At 30.8% G+C, this 15,639-nt stretch overlaps 3 protein-coding genes across 4 annotated transcripts; 2 read left to right on the top strand and 1 right to left on the bottom strand.

Moving 5' to 3' along the window:
* Positions 1 to 321: 321 nt before the first annotated feature.
* On the bottom strand, positions 322 to 3,442 carry LOC108480256 (vesicle-associated membrane protein 724). Its single transcript, XM_017783172.2, has 5 exons — positions 3,126 to 3,442; positions 1,818 to 1,959; positions 1,594 to 1,714; positions 978 to 1,040; positions 322 to 887 (listed from the first exon to the last, which is right to left on the bottom strand). Exons 1-5 carry the CDS (start codon positions 3,313 to 3,315, stop codon positions 738 to 740), a joined length of 666 nt encoding a protein of 221 aa, XP_017638661.1. The 5' UTR covers positions 3,316 to 3,442; the 3' UTR covers positions 322 to 737.
* A 5,577-nt stretch (positions 3,443 to 9,019) lies between these two features.
* On the top strand, positions 9,020 to 9,639 carry LOC108482125 (protein RALF-like 33). The gene has a single exon (XM_017785234.2). The coding sequence runs from the start codon at positions 9,083 to 9,085 to the stop codon at positions 9,458 to 9,460; it is 378 nt and encodes a 125-aa protein (XP_017640723.1). The 5' UTR covers positions 9,020 to 9,082; the 3' UTR covers positions 9,461 to 9,639.
* Positions 9,640 to 11,178: 1,539 nt separating this feature from the next.
* On the top strand, positions 11,179 to 15,633 carry LOC108483460 (ubiquitin-like-specific protease ESD4). Of its 2 annotated transcripts, XM_017786870.2 has the most exons (9): positions 11,188 to 12,131; positions 12,217 to 12,296; positions 12,380 to 12,473; positions 12,593 to 12,691; positions 12,795 to 12,887; positions 12,973 to 13,092; positions 13,732 to 13,835; positions 14,278 to 14,350; positions 15,081 to 15,633. In XM_017786870.2, exons 1-9 carry the CDS (start codon positions 11,541 to 11,543, stop codon positions 15,141 to 15,143), a joined length of 1,317 nt encoding a protein of 438 aa, XP_017642359.1. In that variant the 5' UTR covers positions 11,188 to 11,540; the 3' UTR covers positions 15,144 to 15,633. The 2 variants fall into 2 exon arrangements, with proteins under 2 accessions (XP_052887462.1, XP_017642359.1); XM_053031502.1 differs by lacking the exons at positions 14,278 to 14,350; positions 15,081 to 15,633 and having other exon boundaries at positions 11,179 to 12,131; positions 12,973 to 13,072; positions 13,732 to 13,763.
* Positions 15,634 to 15,639: the final 6 nt, after the last annotated feature.

The following is a 15,639-nucleotide window of genomic DNA, read 5'->3' as shown; positions in this document are numbered from 1 at the left end:
ATATCCTTACCTATAAACACCTACCTCTAGTTAGAAACAAAAGTTTATTAAATTGTCTCGAATTCAAAAATTTATCTAACTTGTCAAATCTAAATTCAATTAATTAATTAATTATATCAATATGACCAATTCAATTAAAAATATTAAAAATTCAAAAGATTATTTAAAGTTTTAAAAAAATCAAGTTTAACTGATTTCTATTAATTCCCGATCCAACCGGTTCAATACTATTCTACGAACTGATTCTTAAGCAGGTTAAATCATCATTGACTAATGCAGTCAAATTGACACGACATAAAAACTAATTCAAAACCACCGAAATTAAACTCAAAACAATCCAAACTCGAATAACCGAGCATCAAATTCAACTTCTTCTATCAAAAACTATCCAACCAACTCGGTTTCAAGCAATTCACATGAGTTAGTCATTCATCAATATCATTATATTAAAAATATTCTTCTTTGTAAAGGTACGAACAAAGAACCAAAAATATCATTTTGTTGTTTCTTCAGACGATGCCACTAAGTATATAAACCATGGTACTGAATTCTCCCTCTGTTCTTGTTTTGGTGTTTCAATGAGCCGTAAAACCTCCCTATACCAACTCACCGCCGAAGACGATATGAAAAAGCTTACGCTTGACCGAACAATCCTTCTGATCCTCTCAATATCGAAACAGCACATTCGGTGTATGTCACAACAAAGCTTACTTCTCTGCAATGCTCGAGGACATAACTTAGTTGGTGCAATCAAATCCGTGACAAACCGAAAGCCAGATTACAAGGATTAGAAGAACCAAGATTCCGAGAACCACCAACTTTATCTTCATGTTTTGATACCACATCTTACGACGGATTTTCGTCCCTTGGTTCCTGTATGCCTGGGCCTGAAGAAAGGCAAACAAAGAAACATGCTTCGTGTCGAGATAGATAGATGTAGATTACCATAAAGTTTAACCGAGAGAAACGGGTTTTACCTGATCACGTAGATTCTCGGTCCTGTCAGCAAGTGTGGTTAGGTTTTCTCCTCGATCAATCGCCTGGAACATAGAATCGAAAGTCATATAAACTATATAAAAGCAGCTGTTACCTCAAATTCCCTATTAGACCTGATCTTGATTCATGTGAAGTTGCATATCATTTCCGAGAAAATAAAAATCAGGTATTTTAGATATGTTGAAAACAGACCAAACCCGAATTAGATCACATATTGCACTAACAAATACAGATCTTATTGCAGGTAACTTTCACCAAGATTTTGGACTAAACCGTCATTCATGAGTTGTGTTTGGTACCCCTTTGTTAATAGTCTATCACCTATTCCGAATAATCCTCGTTATTACTTTAAACCTAATCATTTCACGTTTCTCCAACTTGGCTATGTGACACTCGATCTCCCAACATATTTGACAAATGATACCATTATCAACCTATAGTACTCTTGTTCGATAAACCTTCGATTTCTATATCTAAAGCAGTGTCCCATACTCTTGTTAGTGTAAAACGAAAGCAAGAGCATGCAATCAAATTCAGAATTTCAGTCTTCCGATAATGTAAAAGCAGCAAAGGAAGAGAATCCCGATGCAGACTTACCTTGTCGATATTCTCCAACATTATACTTTTAACTTCCGAAACTTGGGCCTTCACCTTTAATAGCTTTTCGATTTCTTCAGCATGTTCGATAATATATTTCATGTGCTCCTTCATAACCGGTCTGCAAATTACGTTTTTTTGCTTTACATAAAATATATATGGAAACTAAGAAAATTGGAACAAAAGACCAGATATCTAATGATAACACGGATGGATGAACATACCCGAACTCCTTGTTAAGACTTTTTGCAATAGCTGTATCAGCTTTTCCACCCCCGTATCTTTTCTTAAAGTCCGCTTTCATACGTTCCAAAAATGCAATAGAGATTTGCTTTCCAACGGAATCTTTGGCAACAACACAATAAGCTGCATAGATAAAATGCATGCAGTCAAGACCACTGATTACTTATACGATAAACTATCGATCCTGATGTGGAACATCAAGAGTTCATCAGCTTAGGCAAAGATAAAAGTTCTTGAATATTCAAGTTAAGCACCAGAAGCAACAGTTTGCATACAATTACAATCGATATGCTTTCATTAAAAGCCGGAAAATTGGTACTTTTTTGGCAATAACAAGTTTCCAATAAAAGAGGCAAGTTCAAGGTGAAGCAGACCAGATGCTAGAAGCGCACATTCCCGTCCCTCTCTCCTCTCCACACCCAAATGTTCTTTCATTTCAGATACGAATCCGAAACTTTTTTCATGTATATAGTAACACTCTTATCTAGTTACTAGTTCGACCACATCTTTATTGTGCTCCCCATCAATGAAAAGCTAGCTCAGACATGTAATAATATGTCCGATCAGACAATAGATAATAATGTAGGCTAGTAGATATGAAACTGCAATTGCCAGAGTATCATCGGTAACCATCGGTGCATCAACTTTTCACCATTTTCTTCTATTTTACAAGCTTCCTAGGGAACAAATGCAATCACCACAAGGCGATTTTCAAGTCAATTATACATGCAAACAAAGTTTCGAACCAATCCAACCACGTCTCGAATCAAGTAAATGCATTTTCAATCTAGAACTTTCTTATAAACTATCACAATCATTTTCCGGTTTAGGCATTTCTCAATGAGCATATCATTTTCACATATTAATTTCCCTAAATGTTTATTTCATTTGACCAAGAAATTTATTGAAAAACTTCATTTATGTGATATAAATTATTCACTATCTAATTGAAAAAGATCAAACTGTTAAACAAATCCAGAAATTCTCAAGGTATGAAAGATATGAAAGAAATCGAAGAACAAGAAACATTGCAAATTCCCATATTTTCCCACAGTTTCCTCAGCAACCAAACAAAATGAAAAAAAGGGAAAAACTGATCAATCCTATAAAAAGAAGCTAACATTTCAATTTTTTAACAAAAACCCACCAAGTCCCACATCCCATTTCACACTATTTTAGCTAGATCCAACAGCCTTATCCTTCAATTCAACACTTTAAAGAACTCCACTTACCCCGTTTGTTTCTCGAGAAAAAACAACAACAAAGAGATTAAAGTTCTGGGAAATTACCGTAACCATCTTCAACAAGAAAATTAAAGGTATGGTGATCACAGTTGTAAGTAAACTTGTTATTAGAAGAAGGGAGTTTTTGCAAACACTGAGTTGCGATGGCCGGGAAATTCCCAGTGAACTCAGTGTACTCGGCCAAGATCATTGTTCCTCGAGCCACGAAGCTGTAAATAAACGGTTCCAGACTCATTTTCCTTCCCCTTTCTCCTTTCTGAGTTCAACTGGGTTATCTCGCGAGTTGGTGGGAGAGACAACACAGAGAACGACAAGGACCTTGCTTATTGCAGGTTTTATTTTATTTTCACCTTTTATATATGTATACATATATTATATTAAGACCGTGTTTGGCATCTTCCTTTGTTGCTAAGAAAGATAATTACGTACCATAGAAATATTTTGCTTAGATTTTTATTAAGGTTAAAATGTGCAATAAGTCCCTGTACTCTTTGATAATTTGCAATAAGTCTCTTTACTCTTCATATTTTAAAATTTAAGTCCAATTGTTTATACTCTTAATTTTTTTTGTTAAATTCAGGTTAATTACAATATCGTTTTTTTAATTACATTGTTTCCTAGTGAGTTTTTTTTTTATTTCAAAATGTTATACTAACAAATTTAACAAAAAAATTAACAATATTAATTGTTGGACCTGAACTTTAAAATCTAAAAAATAAAGAGATTAAAATCCTAAAAATAAAAGTATAATGATTAAATTCAAGCAACGCCACCTAACTAATGTGGAAAGGTTACAAAAGGGCATTGGGCAAAATGGTTCTTGTTGGTCATGTCGGCATGGGCTTGAAGACTTAATCCATGTCCTTAGAGATTATCTAGCTGCTAAAGAAGTGTGGCTAAATGTCGTACCTATCATTATCTGAATCAAGTGTTTTTTTGGTAATTTTTTTGAGTGGATGGAAACCAATTTGTGTTCTCTAATATGGTTGCCAAATGTGGGGGTTCTTTGGTCCAGTCTTTTCGATTGAATCACTTGGCACGTATGAAAAACATGAATCTCTTTATTTTTCAAGGAATAATGTGGAGCTCGACTAAGACTATTAAGTCTTCGATAAGCTGGGCAAAACAATATATTGAAGCACTTAAGTAGGATTTCATTGGACAGTTTAAATCTGCTCATAAACTTGTTCTGATAGGTAATTGGATTTATTTATATACCGATGTAGCTATTGAGTTCAATGCAGGGTGGGTTGTTGTCAAAGGGTGGTGTACAATCAATACTGGCAATGGATTGTTGGATACAATTGGTATTTGGGGTTTTGTTCTGTTTTTTATGCTGAGTTATGGAAAATTTTAGATGGTCTAACTTTCTTTCAAAGAGAACGGCATAAGAAAGTTCTCATCCATACCGATAACTTAGAGACTGTCCAAAGCATTCAAGATATTCATTTGACTGAACTAGGTTAAAAAAATTCATATGATTTTACTAACCATTGAGCAATGGGAAATCAAGTATATTCCTAGAGAAAGAAATCAAGTTGCGGATCGACTAGCCAAGATGGCTTCAGAGAGGAACTTAGCTTTGCAAGTGTTTGGAAAGACTCCTAGAAGAATTAGTAATTGTTGTTGAGATTGTTAGAGTAACAAGTTTTCGATTATGTTAGATTAATATAGTTTGATTGTATGCTTTTTTCAAAAAAAAATATTAGCTTAGTTTTCAATTTTATTTAAAAATGATTTTTAGGATTTTATTAAAAATAGCATAATAATAATTTTATTTTTATTTTTATTTCTTTTGTCATTTTGACTCTTATTTTTTTAGTTAAATTTAACAATTAAAGTTTTAAAAGAGAAATCCCTTTTTTAACAAAAATGGTGACTATTTATCCGTGTAATAATTCACATTACACTATTTATCTTGATGTCACGTCAATAAATACTTTAAAAATTATAAAAATATTTTAAAAATAATATAAAGTATCGTGAATTATTATGTAAGCCATCATCTTTTAAAACTAACATCTTAGTCACCATATTCATTAAAGGACAATTCGATTTTTAAAAGAAGAAATTAAATTCAACTATTTTTAAAAGTTTAAAAGCCAACTTTAACTTAAAAAAGGATCAATTTGATAAAAATAAAAATAAGGACCAAATTTATCATTGCATCTTAAAAAATTAAATAATTATAAAACTGGCTTGGATTATTCGTCTTTTTAATTTGACAAGGAAAAGCAAAGAATGATTATTGGAGTGAAACTTTGCAAAAAGAGTTTTCAGACACTGATTCTGCTTCGGCGGCGATTTATTTATTTTCTTTTGTCATAATTAATAAAATAGTTGCATTTGGACCCACTTAAATTAATTTGGAAATTAATATTAAATAAATAAGATTTCATAGGGATCTATTTGTTAGAATTTTAAGAACTGGTAGAACTTTCTAGATTTTAGCAAATTTAAATCCATTATTTTATATTAGAGATGTTGATGGATCGTCAGATGTGATCTCAACTTAAATTATTTAAAATAATAAAATATTAAAAACATATTTTTACGCTAATGTTTATATATATTTTTATAAATATATTTAAATTTAGGCTGGTTCGAAGATAAAAACAAAATTATTCTCCAAATTTAACCCATGAATATGTAGATTATAAATTAAATTAAATATTCATTAAAATTGTAAAATTTATACTCGAATTAATAAATATATTTTAAAATCTAGATCCAATTACTTAAATTATTTATATGATATTTAAATGTGTGATTAATGTTCCAATTTTATAAAAATATATATTATATAAATAATATATATTAAATGTTCAATTTTATTATTCATAAAAATAAAACAGATAAAAATATAATATATTTAAATTTAAAATTAAGATTCGAATAATAAATATTCGATAACTAATATTTGTATTTGCAATTCATGCTAATCAAAATATCTAAATATTTTATAAATTCATAATATTAGAATAAATATATATATATTTAAATTTATGGAATGGTGGTGATATCAATAAAACCAATCAACTCACTGCCATAAATAATTGAACCCTTGATTCGAATTGTCAATTCACTTTAGGCCCATCGTAGTCTTAACATTAATAGGTTCAATGGGCCAATATATATATATTTGAATATGAATATATTTCCTTTCCACGTCACTTTCTTTTCAATGCCGCTTAAAGTCTGGTTTTTATGGAATATGCTGAACAAAGGGAAGTGTAGTAGCGAGGAGGTTTGTTGACAAACTCTTTTCCCTATTTTATGTTGGTTATTATGGAAAAATCGAAAACTTTATTTTCTTTTAATTGTCATAATTATGTATAGTTGGACAAAGAGTTATTTAAGGATAATTTCCAACCTGTTGCATCATATTCTTATGGTTACTGTTACGATTTGGTCACCACCGAATAGAGGATGGATTAAGCTTAATATGGATGTGGCTGTGTCACCAAATAGTTCGAATGTTTCTATTGAAAAAGTATTTAGAGATTCTGGTGTGAATTAATTGTTTGGTCATTCGATGATGATGGGTAGAGACACAATTTTTAGAATCAAAGCAAGGGTTATTTAGAAGGTCTACACTCAACATAGGACAAGGGTTTTAAACAATTAGACCTAGAATGTGATAATGATCTTTTGGTGGAAATTCTCTTAGCTAGTGAATCTGGTAATAGATTGGTGGAGCTACACCTAATACATCGATTGCTAACTTGAAATTGGAAAGTATGAATTCTTCATATTCCAATGTCACAAAATGTAGTGACGGATCACATGACCAAGTGTACTACTAATGATTTCACAGGTTTGCTAATAATTCATCATCTTCAATGTGGGATTTCTTATTTGCCGATCATAATGAATTTACGCTGCCTTAATTTGTAGTTCTCTATCTATTTATTATTTTCAACCTTTTTTTCATTGAAAAATTCTATCATTTGTTTTTTTTAGCTCGTATTATCAAACATGCTAACAAAATTAAATCATTGAAAAATATTTGTATTGTTTTATTTTAATATTTAATAAATTTATACATTTTAAAATTTTTGAAAAATTTTATATAGTTATTAACTTTTTTTAATGTTTACATTAAAATAGTATTATATATTTAGTATATGTTTATTTTTTAAAGTGTTCTAAATTACATAATATATAAAGTTAACATAAATGTAAAATATTATAAACTTAAAATAGGCTAGATCGGGTTTGAATGTTTGAGCTTGAACTCAACCCATATTTTAAATGAACCTAATTTTTTACTTAAACCTCTCAAATTTCAGGTAAACTTTCGGGCCTAGACAGATAATCCGACCCATGAACAAGTCTACATTGCATTATTAAACTCTTATATTTTTCAAATTAAAAAACTCAAATAAATTTTAATTATTAAATTTAAAATTACCAAAATAAATCTAATCACCAAATTCATAACCTAAAGATTATATTATCCCTAAATAAAATCACTCAAACCAACCAAATTCAAAGAATCGGAATAACATTGTGAAATTCAATTTGTGGCATGGAACATTGTTAATATAGTGGCGCAAGAAAAAGACTTGAGCATGTCGCCTTTATAAAAAAGCATCAATCAGCATCCATATCACAAAACGCGCATACAAATTTGTCCCTAATTGGCGTAACGTAATACCTTGACACAAATTTGAAAATTATAGCATTATTAATATTCATTCACATGATTACGAAAGAGAAATATACCCTTTCTCTTCTCTTCCTTTCAAAAACCAACACTTAATCAAATGTTCCTCCTTTTTTTCTCTTTGTCTCACTCTCATCTTAGTTGTCCACTACCTGTCCCTTTGTTGTCACTTTTCATTATATTAGCCTTTTATTTTCTTTTTCTTACAAATGTCAAAAACATAAATAAATTCATTTAATTTAATTTATGTAATCATTCTTTCGAAATTCAAATTATTATTACATTTTAAAATATTATTATTGTATCTTTCCTTAATCTAACCATTACGTTAGGGTTAATATATGTTAAAGTATCTGAATTTGGTAATTTATACTCACTTGGTACCTAAATTTGTTGTTAGACTTAATTGGTACAAAAACTTAGAAATTGTAAGTCAACTTGATTTTTTTTAGGTACTTAATTAACATTATTAAAATACGCTAATACGACACTGACGACCAATAACACCGTGACACATAATAAAAATAAAACTTTTTTTTATAAATTTGAACATATTAAAATGTGAAGCTACCATACGTCATTATGCTATTGGTCATCAGTTTCATGTTAACAAATTTTAACGATGCTAGTCAAGTACTTAAAAAAAATCAAATTGACTTACGATTTGTTAAGTCCAAAAAAGGTTTAAGTACTAAGTAAGTATAAATTACCAAGTTCAGGTACCTCCATATAAATTAATCCATAATTTTAACACATAACATGTTTTTAAAAAAACCATCACGTTGTTTTTAATACATAGATTTAGATTGTTCATTAATAAGTATATAAATGTTTACGTTTAATCATTTATTTTATATGTTTATCGTTAGATCTCAACTCACATTTGATGCCTAAATTGATGATTAGATGAATATTATAATTTAAAATTTAAAGAGGATTAATCCCATATTTGTTTTTTATTTACATAATATTTATAATTATTAATAGCCTTTTTAACCTATAAATTAAATAATAATATGATTCAACGTATTCAAACTCATGACATATTAACAATAATACTCATTCTAATAGAATTAAAATTCAATTGATATTTAATATCATTTATAGTGGAAGAAGTAAAAGTCAAAAGATGATTAGTGGATGTCCATAAAGTGATTGACACACTTAAATTACAAGCCAGCTTGGTCATTTTGAAGTGAAGTGGCATAATCGCAAATAAATCAGAACCTCAGTGGCTTTCTCTTATTAGTAATCCCTTATAAACCTAAACCCTGCCGTGCTTGCCTTCATTTCCACATCCTTCGTCCAAAAAAAAAAAAAAAATCCCCCGAAAATGCGAAGCTCTAGATTCTCGATGTTCCTCGCGATTTGCGGAATCCTGGCCGTCCACGTGGCTTTTACAACTTCGTCTCCGACGTTCGATTTCGCCGGCGACCATTTCCTCCCTATCAAATCGGAATGCAGCGGATCCATCGCTGAGTGCCTGATGCAAGGCGGGGACGACTCGTCGGACTTCGATGCCGAGTTCGCCATGGGATCCGAGACCAGCAGGCGCATTTTAGCGGCGAGACGGTACATCAGCTACGGTGCACTGAGGAGAAACACTGTGCCGTGCTCGCGACGCGGCGCATCTTATTATAACTGCCGACCTGGAGCTCAGGCGAATCCCTATTCACGCGGATGCAGTAGAATTACACGCTGTCGGCGGTAGATTTATTTTTACAAGTCTTTTTAAATAATAAAAATAATATTGTTTCATTTATAATTATGTCTGTTGTTGTTGTCATGTTGATTGGATGGATTGTTGTTTATAAAATTATTATTATTATTTTTACCAATATTTATTAAATTCGTATATAAAATAACCGACTGGTATAAATTTTAAGATTATTGGGTGAACTTATATTATAATTTTATTTATAATATTATTTTATATCTTGCATTGGATTTACTCTACTCTAATTGTTTTTATTTTTATTTTTTGGGTGCATAATGTTAGTGAGATTTTTTATTTGTAGGATTTATTTATTTATTTTATTATTTTCTTAAGTAAATATGAGATTTATTACTATAAATTGCCAATAAGACTAAATTTTGTCAATGGAAAATAATTGGATATTTAAAGCCTCATTTTTTAGGTTGTGATGTCGGTGGGTTTGATTAATTGAAAGCTAGTTTACTGAAATTCTCATAAATATTAATTGAAAATGAGATTAATTTAAGGAACAATCAGAATTATCGCATCAACTTAGGTGGTCAGCTAAATGAATTAATCCAAAATGCATCATCTTAATTCTTATATTAATCATAAATATTGTCTTGTAGTTATTTAAAATTAAAAATTTAGTTTTTATATTTGTATTTTTAATAATTTAATCTCTTTAAAAATTAGATCTAATTACTAATAATGTTAAAATTTTAATTTTAACCTAAAATTCTTAATTTTAACTTAATTTTCTAAAAATATATGGATTAGAAGCTTATTTTAATCTAAAATTCATATCAATTTGGACAAAATTGATGAGTTTGATTATCGATGAAGTGTGAAAAAGGTACTGTTAGTCAAAGAAAAAGATTTTGAATATTCTCATTTTCAATTTTAATTGCCTAATTATTATGTGAATTTTCAGTTCTATCCTGTGCATTTGTTAGATGCACGAGTGATGGGAGGGGTTGGACATACACCTGTTCATAAGTTGAGTTTTGTTAAAATTTAAGTTCATTAGTTAGACTTAGGTTTGACTCGAAAAATTAATTTAAAATTTTGTCTAAATTCTATCGAATAAAATGTTAAAACTTAAATTTGGTTTGGCTCACCCGCATTGAATTATTTTATATAAAAATTTAAAATATAATACATTAAAATATTAAAAAATTAAAATTAATATTTCCTAATAAATTAAAAAATTAAAATAATTATTTATACTTAAATAACACTAACGTATAATTTATCAAATAAATATTTTTAAATAATAACAAAATTAATAATAAAATAAGAGTTATACAATATTAAAACAACACCAACAAAATAATATTAATATAATAAAAAATAATAACAAAATAACGAGAAATTAAACAAGAAAATTGCAACAAAACAATAAGAAAACAACATATTTTTTTGTTTATTTTGCTAATTTGTACCAAGCCGAGGCTGAACAAGTTTTACTCGAGGCTTGACTCATTAAATGTGTTTTATTTTTTATTTAAGTCTATTTTTTGAGCTTATATTTTTGCTTAAACTCTCGTATTTTTTGAGCGAATTTTTGGGCTTATATTTTTTATTAGTGTAACTAGTGTAAATAGAGGAGAGAATGTCATAAGATAATGATTTTAATAATATAATAATTTAAACGAAAATATTTAAATAATTAAATGTTTATTTTATAAAAGGATAATGATTAAAAAATAAATTTACTAATAATTTAACGAGGTTGAGGGCAGTTTAACCTAATAGTAAAAGGTTTAATTTGATCTGATCACTCTAATTTCAATTGGTGGGGGCATCAACTTTTGCTCAACCTGCGAATGACTGTCTCTTTCTTTCTCCTAATCCATTTTTGTCAGTCCTCAATTATATGTTCATTCTCTTTTAACAAATTCGATCTTCTTATTTAGATCCAAATTATACAACGCAAGAACCGGCGCCAGATTCTTGGGTTTTTTTTCTTGGCTTTTTAAGAAAAAGATGTAATTTGCGTTATTTCAAGTTGTGGGTTTTCGACATTTTACTTTGAATTAGTGTTTTTCTTTTTTAATTTCTAAAAAATCCCCTTCCAAATCTTTTCCTTTTCATGGTTTTCTTCAAATGGGTGTTAAGTTTTCAAGGTGCTTTAGCCGGTAATCGTAAACGCAGTGGTAGTGAACGTTGCAATCCCCATTTTAATCACAAAAACAAAACCCCACATTCAAATCCCCTAGTTTTTCAACGTTCTAAAAAACTCAGATTTTCTTCAATGGATCAAAGCCCAGAGAAAGCTAGTTCATCATTGAACGACACCGTTTCGAGACTCTCTCGTTACCCGGATTCCAGGCTTCATGTTCCTAAAGAAGTTCAAGCCCCTGTTAAACACCTTAAATTTGGGTTATCAATTCCAAATCCAAATCATAATTTTTTGAGTAAAAAATTAAGTGATGCAAAAAAGCAAGCTTTTGGTTCTTTTAAGTATATTAATAAGGATAAAGAAGTGGTTACCGTGGAGGAAGATGATGAAGATAGTGGGAGCTGGTTAATGGCGGATGCGTTCGACAAGTTGTCATTGAACCATTCTGATAACGATTCGAAGGCTTATAATAAGTTGCTAAAGAGTGCTGAAAGGAGAACTAACAAGCTGAAAGATTCGGGTCCTCAAGTTAAGGTGAATGAGAAGCTTAAAAAACCAGAGGTGAAATTTCTTTTTGCTTAGTTTTTAATTGAGTTTTCATTGTTGTTTGGAAATTGTAAATTTGTTCATAGATATCGAATTTCAGGTGGTAATTGATGAACTGTTTGTCCCTCTTACAAAGGACGAATTAGCAGAGGTTTCCTATGCTTTTTCTGCTGAGAACAAGTACGTAATAATGCTTGTTTGTGTTAGTGTTTGATTATTTTGATTGGACGGTGTTAAAATACTTTGTGTTTGATTTTTTGCAGGAAGAAGATACTGGTCTCTCATGAGAATTCGACTATAGATATTCGAGGCGAAGTTTTGCAATGCTTGAAACCAGGTTCATGGTTGAATGATGAGGTCAATTTCATTTACTTCCACTGTTATTTCTCTTCTAGATGGTAATCACTATTAGTATGTACTTGAATTAATTGTGCTGGTAATCCGGTTTTAACTCGCATTAATTTTATCTTTCGTAGGTCATTAATCTCTATCTTGAATTACTTAAAGAAAGGGAAAATAGAGAACCAAAGAAGTTTTTGAAATGTCATTTCTTCAACACCTTCTTTTATAAGAAGGTAGTTTCAGTTTTCTATTTCCTTATTTTGCTCTTTCATTTTAATCTTTATAACTATTGGTTTATCAGTTACTTTTTTCCCCTCGGCATTGTGATATGCTTAGTTAGTGAGCTCCAAGGGTGGTTGTAATTATAAAGCTGTCAAAAGATGGACTTCACAAAGAAAGTTGGGGTACTGCTTGTTTGATTGTGATAAAGTAAGTGTTTATTATTATTATTTTTTCCTTAGAACCATTTGTTTCATTGTACTTATTCTTAAACCGATTGTCTTGTTTTGCTTAGATATTTGTACCGATACACAAAGATATACATTGGTGTTTGGCTGTTATCAATAAGAAAGATCGAAAGTTCCAGTATCTTGATTCACTAAGAGGAAGAGACGGTAAAGTGCTGAACGCATTGGTATGATTTTCAGTTAATTTTCTTTTTCCGGTTTAGATGTCTTATTGTTCTAATTGTATGTAATTTATTGATTTTCAAAGTGCATTTGGTAGGCGATATGTGTTTGAGATTTTGTTAGCCGCAAGATTCATTTCCTCTATATTACTCGAATTTGTGTGTAATGTGTTAGATGGGGGTATGCATTTGGCACATGTCTGTTAAATTTTTGGAAGTATTTCCTTTTATTTGGAGGGTCCTTTCAGGGTCATATTCCCTTAACCGTATCCAAATATGTTTTAGACATGGATACTTCAAGGAAAATGAAAAGTCGGAGCAACATATCAATTTCTGCCTTTTTTTCTTATGCTGTTAATCTTTGTCATCTAACGATTTTGCTTTGGCTTCCAGCTAACCCTTCCCCTTCAAGGGTGAAGCCAGAAAATTGTCTTAGGTGGGGCCAAAGTACAATTTTACCATTATACTAACTTGTGATTTCCTAAAAATTAAAGTGATTATAAAGAGAATTTTCCATTTTTTGCGCCTTGGGGGATGCCCACTGCCTCCCCCTTGAAGAAAATAAAGAATATCATCGAAGATGTTACATATATGATTTTTGGTGCCTCTGCGAAAACTTGTTTAATATTGGTTGTTATGTGCCAGGCAAATTACTTTGTTGAAGAAGTGAGGGACAAGAGTGGACAGGACATCGATATAAGTTCTTGGGAACAAGAACATGTTGAAGACCTTCCCGCACAAAAGAACGGGTGTGTAATTTTTCAAAGATTTTTACTCAGAATACTTATTCTTCATGAGCTTATTGAATAAACAAATAACTTATTCTGTTATGTAACATATTGTACAATAGCTCTATGGTGTGCTTGAGTTACCCATATCCGGCACATATTCAGACATGGGTCTGGTGATATGATTTTCCAAGTACCCTTTAAGTACATGAAAAACTTAAAAAAAATTGAACATATTTATGTTGAGCTCGCATCCATATCCGAAACTAATACCTGAGTCCAAGTAACATCATGGTAGCTTTATAGGTGTATGATTGTTTTTGCATTAACAACATACCCTTTATGGCTATCGGCTCCAAATATTAGATGGAACCAAATTAATGTAATAATTAGGGTACCTTTTAATGTGCCTTTTGTATTGGTATCTGAATTTTTACCGCTAAACAGTTTTCTATATGTACAGGTTTGACTGCGGTATGTTTATGTTGAAATATATCGACTTTTACAGCAGAGGCTTAAGTCTTAGTTTCGGTCAGGTAAGTCTGTAGAAAATGGTTTCTTATGCATGTAATTCCCATATCATATGTTCTATGTGATTAAACTGCAGTAGTTAGGTAAAGGTTAAAATGTGCCATAAGTTCCTGTACTCTTCGTAAATTTGGAATTTAGTTTTTGTACCTTTTATTTTTAGTAATTTAGTCTTTCTACTCTTGAGATTTCAAAATTTAGGTTCAATTGTTAATACAATTAAAATTATTGTGTTCAATTCAGGTTTTTTAGTTACATTGCTACCAATTGCGCATTTTTTTAATTTTAAAATGTCAAACCAACAAATTTAACAAAAAGAACTTAACAATGTTAACAATTGGACTTGAATTTGAAATTTAAAAAGTAGAGGGATTAAAATTCCTCAGAAACAAAAGTACAGAGACTAAATTTTAAATTTGTGAAGAGTACAAGGAGCTATGGCATATTTTAACCTTAGATAAATAGTCCTTGAGATGTAAGGTGCGTTGTTTATCTGCCAAAATATACGAGAGACAGAAGAACTCGAGGTCCGATTTTGTCTTTGATAGCTTAAAAGAACTTTTACGAAGGTCTTCGATGAGGCCTCCTCGAACCCTCATTTTGAAACCTCGGCCTGCTGAATTTTTGTCCGGCTCCTAGGCAAATTGCTGCCAAGAAAAAGTTCTCTCAGAGTTGAAAGCGAAAGAGGTTTCGGTTTTGTCTTTGATCTGAATCGTGAGTTTCCTCTGGCTTTTGTAGGAACACATGCACTATTTTCGTTCAAGGACAGCCAAGGAAATTCTGAGGTTGAGAGCCGATTGATTGGTAACACTAACACGCCGTGACATTGAAGATGTATAGGTACAATTTGTTTGCCTGGTTTTTTGGCTAGTGAGGATGCCTTTACTACGAGTTTGGGATGGTGCGCTCGAGTTTGCTTCAGATCAGATTATTGGTATAATGACTTTGGCAAAGTATGAAAATAGCACTCGCAGCTCAACGTTTACGGTTGTTTTAATCGTCTATTATATCCGCAACAGTGATAAATGCAATGCAAATCAAAATGCATTCCTAGTTGCATACAAGTGGTGACCAGATAAGCTCTTGGAAGTTAGAGGTTTTAGTTTGTATTTTTCTCATATACCAAATGGTACCTGTGTTTGGCTTGAAGGTTGAATGTGGTACCTGAAATTTTTTCCAATTAGGTAACTTACTTTTAGTTGGCATTAATTATCATTTGTCTGCCTATACCTGTATCATTAAAAAAATCTTGTTATATGAAGTTTTTTCTTTTTAGCTCAATTTTATATAATTTATT

The sequence above is a fragment of the Gossypium arboreum genome, chromosome 1, assembly GCF_025698485.1.
Source record: "Gossypium arboreum isolate Shixiya-1 chromosome 1, ASM2569848v2, whole genome shotgun sequence".
NCBI classification, from domain to species: domain Eukaryota; kingdom Viridiplantae; phylum Streptophyta; class Magnoliopsida; order Malvales; family Malvaceae; genus Gossypium; species Gossypium arboreum.
This window is presented reverse-complemented; position numbering and strand designations above follow the sequence as displayed.

Coding starts and splice junctions, on each gene's coding strand:
- LOC108480256 (XM_017783172.2), bottom strand. CDS start 3,315: ATGAGTCTGGAACCGTTTATTTACAGCTTCGTGGCTCGAGGAACAATG. Junction 1,960..3,125: donor TCTTGTTGAAGATGGTTACG/GTAATTTCCCAG, acceptor TTATCTATGCAG/CTTATTGTGTTGTTGCCAAA. Junction 888..977: donor CCGAGAATCTACGTGATCAG/GTAAAACCCGTT, acceptor GCCTTTCTTCAG/GCCCAGGCATACAGGAACCA.
- LOC108482125 (XM_017785234.2), top strand. CDS start 9,083: ATGCGAAGCTCTAGATTCTCGATGTTCCTCGCGATTTGCGGAATCCTG.
- LOC108483460 (XM_017786870.2), top strand. CDS start 11,541: ATGGTTTTCTTCAAATGGGTGTTAAGTTTTCAAGGTGCTTTAGCCGGT. Junction 12,132..12,216: donor AGAAGCTTAAAAAACCAGAG/GTGAAATTTCTT, acceptor ATCGAATTTCAG/GTGGTAATTGATGAACTGTT. Junction 12,474..12,592: donor GTTCATGGTTGAATGATGAG/GTCAATTTCATT, acceptor TATCTTTCGTAG/GTCATTAATCTCTATCTTGA.